The 6905-nt window shown below is 39.8% G+C and overlaps 1 protein-coding gene across 1 annotated transcript; it reads right to left on the minus strand.

The window, feature by feature from the left end:
• Positions 1 to 1377: 1377 nt before the first annotated feature.
• Positions 1378 to 3226, minus strand: LOC149932360 (zinc finger BED domain-containing protein 4-like). Its single transcript, XM_090157106.1, has 4 exons — positions 3097 to 3226; positions 2287 to 2639; positions 2181 to 2225; positions 1378 to 2103 (listed from the first exon to the last, which is right to left on the minus strand). The coding sequence occupies exons 1-4, from the start codon at positions 3224 to 3226 to the stop codon at positions 1378 to 1380; spliced, it is 1254 nt and encodes a 417-aa protein (XP_090013232.1).
• Between the last annotated feature and the right edge of the window lie 3679 nt (positions 3227 to 6905).

A 6905-nucleotide genomic window follows, 5' to 3' on the forward strand; every position in this document is an offset into this window, starting at 1 on the left:
GTGTAGCCGATGCCGATGGCGCCGTGTCGCGCATACCTCTTCAACGGTTATAACTAAATGAGTCAATGATATCTCGTTTGAATGTACATATATGTAACAAATAAGTGTAACTTTGTATATATGTGTGACCGTGGATATATTTTGGTTGTGATACCGGCGTTGCACGTTGCTGTGAATAGCTCAAACAAACACATTAGAAGGATTGTGTGTATTCTGACCGTCGTACGTCTTGTTTCTTAGGTAAAGTAGAAGAAAACATTAATTTAATTATTTTATGTTACTACTTTTCATGTCTATACGCCGGTGGCTGTCAACTAAATGTGCTTATCGGTTGGGTAAATAATTTTAAGATAGTAATATGATGAAGTTGAAGGCGTTTAACGCGTGTTGCTTATAAGTTCAAAGGTATTCGCTTGTTTTAGGACTTTCTTTCAATGACAGGTTTTTCTGGTTTAGGAAAAGCCGCTGAAGTCCTTAGTTAAATAATGGACCCGGAGATTTGACGTGTTTTTTTCGTCATTTCCAAAGCTATATGCTTGTGTGATGAATTTACCGAGGGGCAGTTCACTCCCATGATTAAATCTGCACTCTTGGTTGATTAAATCTGATTAAATTTGATGTCTGTAGCTTTGGCTGTATTGAATTTAATCCGATTAAATTTAATGTCTGTAGCTTTGGCTGTATTAAATTTAATCCAATTAAATTTTTAACCTTGATTACTTCTGCACTCTACGAAGGAGTGAACTGCCCCTCGGAATTTACACTAGTTTTGCGGTTGGGAAAAGTCGGTGTAGACAAGCACGAAACCTTCGTATTGTTGTGTATCTAAACATAAGCGTATTTGTTTTTAATAAGGGAATCTAACGTTGCAGTGCAACAAATTTTAATATGCATATTTAATGTAAACGGCTAATTTTATTGTTTTCGTCCGTGTATAACGAGTAAGCTTATTTAAATAAATACGTGTAGACCAACTGTTAATCGCGTGTGAGGTTTAACGGTAACGTATTTTTGACGACGTCGATGGCTTTTTCCACGTATGAAATCAATATACTCCTAAAATCCCAAACCATTATTGTTTCGCTAAGGCCATTATTGATATATCTATTCAAGATTATTTCAACTATAGAGTAATGGCACTCCGTAGCTTTGGCAATGGCCGCCATTTAGGGCTCGAAGTTTTTATCTATCGGAAAAAGCATGGTTGACGTCCGTGACGTCACGCTGCCATTACTCTATTTGAGTAAAAGTACTCTACTAACCAATACATCATAAGTGAAACCTTTGTTTCAAAAAGAGAATGGCCCTGAAAAGGGCCGTTTTTTTTACTCCACATCTACCGGAGCATCTCGTCTACTGATCCTCTGGCATATTAATTTATTCGAGCGTATCAGCCCACTCCTTGAACGTCAATAAATAGGCTGCGTTATTTAACGTAATTCGGCTTCGTCGATACCTTAATATTGACCCAGCCACCGAAAACATCCTCTCTACATCGGCGCTGGCAACTGGAATACTTAATATTCTTTTGGCCAACTCCGCCAAAACTGGATACTCTTTGGAGTAGCTGCTCCAAAACTGCAAGATGTCGGTTTCTAACGGTTGAACCCGCTCCTCCAGATATCTGGCTACTTCGCTTTTCAAGGAGCTATTTCTTTCAACAGCAGCAGTTGGTAGCTCGGCAGCACGGTTGTTCCTCACGCGGGACCACATTTCACCCCTGGACGTGGGCTGCTCCTCCTCCTCCTCCACAGGTATCACACGTTCTGGCAACCGGGCGGCAAACTCCGATAAATGCCTGATGGCATCCTCCTCCTTAAGAGAGCGGAAGATGTCTCCTCCCTCCTTCGCCCGCAACTCATTTCCGATTATATTACAAGGAAATAATGAGGTTTTCCCTCTTGGATCTAAAATCGCGGCTACCACGTAATCGGGGTCGATAATTTCTTCGAAGAATCGAGACTTTAAGTTTACTAAAAGCTCTTGTTGAAACTCCCCGTAGAAGCCTACTCGAGCGGCGGATATCTGGTCATAGGTATCGAGAAGAGTACCTATGACTAGATGAGAAAGTGGCTCTCGCTTCTGAAAAGTGTCAGTAGCCACCTGGATCGGTTTTAAAACCGTAGCAACTCCTTCATCTGGTGCAGATGGTCTTCTTCTGGCATTTGATCCTCGAAGACGTTAGCTTCGAGGAACGTGGCCTTGAGCGCCACGAGCATCCCTTCCTAGATAAATTATAAAATTAATTAATAATTGGTCATACTCGGTTTTAAAGATTTCGCTTACCTGCACGAGACGTTCCATGGCAGCATAGATGGAGTTCCATCTCGTGACACCGATGGCCTTAAGGTCAAGACCCCTTGGCGATTTTGAGCGAAAATATTCGCTCCACTTGCTGGAGCGACGCAGGAACGACACCCAATCGCTGACGTTTTGGATCATCCTTTGCACCCGAGGAACTGCCTTAACAGAATTGTTCACCACTAACTGAAGAGAGTGGCAAACGCACCGTTTCCTGGTCCATGTTCCGTGAAGAGTGGCGTCGTTTAGAATGAAATCAGGTAAAAGGTCGTTTTCACCCGGAGACTGTGGCTCAGAGCTCGGTCCAACCAGTAGAAGTTGGCTCCACGTATCCCAACCTATAATCAAACGAAAAATGGTTTTAAAAAAATTGTTCCGCCGTATCTACCACTTATTGAGAGAAACGAATACAGTAATAACGGTCACTGGAGTCCAGTGACCGTTATTACTGTATTCGAAGGTACAAATCTATAATATCAATCGTAATTTATATTGGAGAAATTTCTAGATAGAAGATTTTGTTTTAAAATTACCAAACTTTCTGCCTGACAGTTTACGGACGCAGCCTTAAATCGCACTGTTGCATAATTAACGCATATTTAGTCGACAATTTTTAAGAGCTGTTATTAAGTAATATAACCGTAGTGCTCAGACTTCTGCACTGAATCAGGGAAATTCAGGCACAGCCTAGTTCCAGGGATAAGGGTAAATGCAGCGCGTTAAAAGGGGTCAGACTCCTTATATGCCTATGGGCCCAGGATCTCTAAGTCCAGCCCTGCTACTAAGGCGACATACCAATCCTGGCAGCCACATAATCACCAACTGATATTGTTTCAAATGTAAGTCTGTCCTCAGTTTCCGTGGTTCGATCAAGTATTGCGACCTCTACTTTGGTGCTGTAAAGATCTAATGATACTCTTAACATTTTTAAACTGAAAAAAATTATGGTGGCTATGGTCGCCAGCAACTGTGCAAGCTTTTGAAAGACGTGTTTCAAGAGAAATTAAGTGTGATTTAACACTCTCATTCGAAATGTAAATAAATTTAATTCCTTTAATGTTTTTGTCTGACCATTCTCAAAATACGAAAATCATTAAAATCGGAGAATGACCTTTTTCAGAATTTCCTTTCAAATTTGACCCCCCATTAAGTTTTCACAATTTTGAAAAAAATCCTTATTTTTGAAAAACCGTTAAAGTTAGACAATTTTCGTGACCATTTCTGAAATCTGCACTTTGAAGTACTTTTGTTTTGAACCTTTCATTACATTAGTCATAGATGTATAAAATATATTGGCCATAATGCTTGGGGGTAAGATTATTGCACAATCGACACTCTAAAGACGTGGGGTATTTTCAAATGGCTCTAGTTTCGGAACCTCTTGATATTTTCAGCTGGCCCTCGAGGGGTCGGAGTGTGCAATAACTGGTGGCTTTACCGGGGAGTCGGGGTCCGGCTCTTGTAACCCAAAAGGGTGGTGGCGCACTGGGAGATATTAGCTCCGTCCAAATGGTCCTATCTCCAACCTCCGACTTCCGTCAGGTTTGGGCTGGATACTGGGCTTCGGCTCGGGCTAATGGAGAGGGGCCGGGCAAACTGGCCGATTCGGAGGATTGAGTAGCCCGCTGTGGGGCTGCGTGCCTCCGTATGAGGGCACGGCCGACCCATCTCCCGGCCTTTTGAAGTTCCACCGGGATCTCCGGTGCCAGTTGTGCCGGGTTATGCGGGCTGCCGTGTGCCCGCCGTTCCCCTTTAGGAGCTCTTTCCTAAGGGCTTGACTCTCTGCCTTTGTAGGTGGGGTGTCGGCTGGATTTGCTATAGCATCCACTCTTACTCCCACTGCTGTGTGGGAATTGGTCCGCCCGTTGCTGCACCTTCTGCTGGGTTGAGTGGCTCGCGTCAAAGGTGCGACCATCAGTAGTGGGGTTCTGCTACCCATGCTGGATTTGTCACCTGTCCGGGCTTGTGGACGCTGGCGTAGGGCACTATGATGATAGACCTCCGGTGGTATGGTCTCTGTTACTAGGTACACCGGGCTATAAATTCTGATACACTGATATGTAAAATTTCATTACAATCGGTTGACCCATGGTGGCATGAGTATTCGAACCGACGTGGAATATAGTAAATGCTAGAAGTGCCATACTTAATATTAATTGAGTTAAATTTGGTAACAAGTTGTGAAAGGGAATTTAGTTCGTCAATTGCCTGAAATTTTGTTTCAATTCTGCATATCAAAATAGAAGTAGCCAAAACAATGCTTGTCCCTTTTTTTTTAAGAAACGCGCCCAAAATACCTATGACGGCCAAAGCATTGAAGTTCTATTACTCTATACACTAAGGTTAAGCGAAGCAAGGGATACTGAACAGAATGTAATATTCTAACGTAAATAAAATTACATGATAATTTCACAATATAGTTACCTTTATGCACCTATAATATAGAAAAACTAGTTATTGCGTACGCTTCTTTTTTGGATTTTAGGTTCAAGTGTGCTAAGACTTAAAGTTTAACCCCACGTTCGTCGTCCCGAAGTTCTGACACGAATGAATGAAATATTAGGTCGGAAAAAATTAAGAAATTTTGTGTGTTTTTATTATTTGTGACAATTATTCTTTCTTCATAAAAATACGTCATTAACTTAGCCTTTTTTTAAACTGAATTATATTTTAACTGTAATTGTTTTTTTTTGACTTCTCAAATCCTTATCATTTAATCAAGCGTTACTGAACTAATACGCCTCTATTAAGCGCTATCGTATTGGTAACGATAATAACTTGCTTCACTTTTTGGAAAAATTTTAGTGAACGTAATTAAAAATGGTTATGAAGTGTTTTAAAGGTCGTACATGGTGATCGAGTAGATATCTGACACGGATGGAGGTCCCCCAACGTTTTTTTATTTGAATAACCCAAATTGTTTTAGCGGAAGAACAAATCTTGCCTGTAACCGAGATGTGTTTTATTTAACGAAGCAGTTCTCAATTTCTGAACACGATCTGGTGATCAACCAGAGCGCTTTCCGTATTTTCCCTTCGCACTTCGCGAAGGGAAGAACTAAAAATGCTTCGCGTACACTTCGTTGTGAAGCATTGTGAAAAATGCCCACCACTGAAGTTTCGGCTAGCTTAACTGGCCATCTTCATCTTTAACCTACAATTTATTTCCATAGTTAATTACTAACCGCATTAAGATGTTTTTTTTGCGTTTATAAAAATATAGTTCTTAGGTGTAAATATTAAATCAAAGACGTTCTATTTCAACTAGACAAAAAAATTATAATAACCTTAACTTTTATAATTATAATTCTTATTATGATTTGTCCTCTTTCTCTTAAGATTTCAATAGTTAATGAGCCGTCCACCAGAAATATCTCGAAGAAATGTATTTTTAAGGAGTAAATATTAAATGAAAGTCGTTTTACTTGAACTAAAAAGCTCTTTTCATGTAACTCTGGTCATTATAAAACTAATTTTTTTCATCTATCTTTATATTAGAAGAAGCCCTTTCCGTGGAAATATATTTTTTTGGAGCAGCATTAGCTATGCCAATGCATAGAGTGCATTGTTTTGGGGCTCACAAGCTCAGTTGTCTGCCACCTAGGAGCAAGAAACACAGCACCCCACACAAGGAGAACGCAACAAGCAAAAAGTCGTGCATTTTCTTTAGTAAATTTTTCATTGGTTAGACGCTTTAGCGCCTGCTGCCGTTGGAAGGGGAAAAATCGAAAATTGTCTTCCCCCCGCCCGTTAAACGTTAAGGTTCGTCCAATGAAATTTGTACACAACCCTGTGTTAGCGTACTTAAAGGCTAGCTGCGTTCTCCTTGTGTTTGTTGCTCCTAGCTGCCACAATGAGTGAACTTTCAGTGCCGTAAGTATAGAGCACAGTGCTTCGAAGAGCTGATTTAAAAAAAAAATAAACAATGGTCAAATTCCAATAAAATATTATTGTATGTAAATCTGTAAACATTAATCACGTATTTGGATCAAGGAGATAATTAGAAGATACCAAGCATATAGGTTATCAAGCTGCACCCCATACCAGTGAAGTTAGTATGCCCCAAGGAACTATGGATTTTCTTTGGTGGCATTCGATAGCTTTTAGGGTCGATAATACTTGGAAAATAAATGTTCAATTATAAGATACTTTAAACAATGTCTACAAGTACTTTTAGTGTTAATAGGGTCTCTTTTGAGCATTTAGACACACGACTGTGTATAGGGGGCCATTGTTGTAGCTACGCCACTGAGCAGCATGGAGTTCCACAAAATCGCTAAAGAAGCTAAGTTTACTATACGACTTACAACGTTAAGGAAACTAATTCGATACGATCAATATATCATAATTCTTATTACAGTGGATTCCGCTTAATTGGGACTCATCGGGCCCAAGCCGTTTTGTCCCAAATAGGCGACTGTTTCATTAATTCGAAGTACAACTTTCTTTAAAAGAAATTGTAAATTTTTGAATAAAATAACTCATATCGTGAAATTACACATGTATAAAATAATAATTATTTTTTTAAGAAATCATTAAGTTTGGTTTGTCTAAAATTTTAAAAATATTGTAAATTCACAAAGTCAGAACAGGTATTCAAAGCAG

Source organism: Leiobunum rupestre, chromosome 8 (assembly GCF_980474605.1).
Source record: "Leiobunum rupestre chromosome 8, qqLeiRupe1.1.hap1, whole genome shotgun sequence".
NCBI classification, from domain to species: Eukaryota; Metazoa; Arthropoda; class Arachnida; order Opiliones; family Sclerosomatidae; genus Leiobunum; species Leiobunum rupestre.

What these genes read in the sequence shown, in the direction of transcription:
- LOC149932360 (XM_090157106.1), bottom strand. Translation starts at nt 3,226, where the DNA reads ATGTTAAGAGTATCATTAGATCTTTACAGCACCAAAGTAGAGGTCGCA. An exon ending in TTATGTGGCTGCCAGGATTG is followed by an intron (nt 2,640 to 3,096) that starts GTATGTCGCCTT and finishes GTTTGATTATAG; the next exon opens with GTTGGGATACGTGGAGCCAA. An exon ending in CCATGGAACGTCTCGTGCAG is followed by an intron (nt 2,226 to 2,286) that starts GTAAGCGAAATC and finishes TAATTTATCTAG; the next exon opens with GAAGGGATGCTCGTGGCGCT.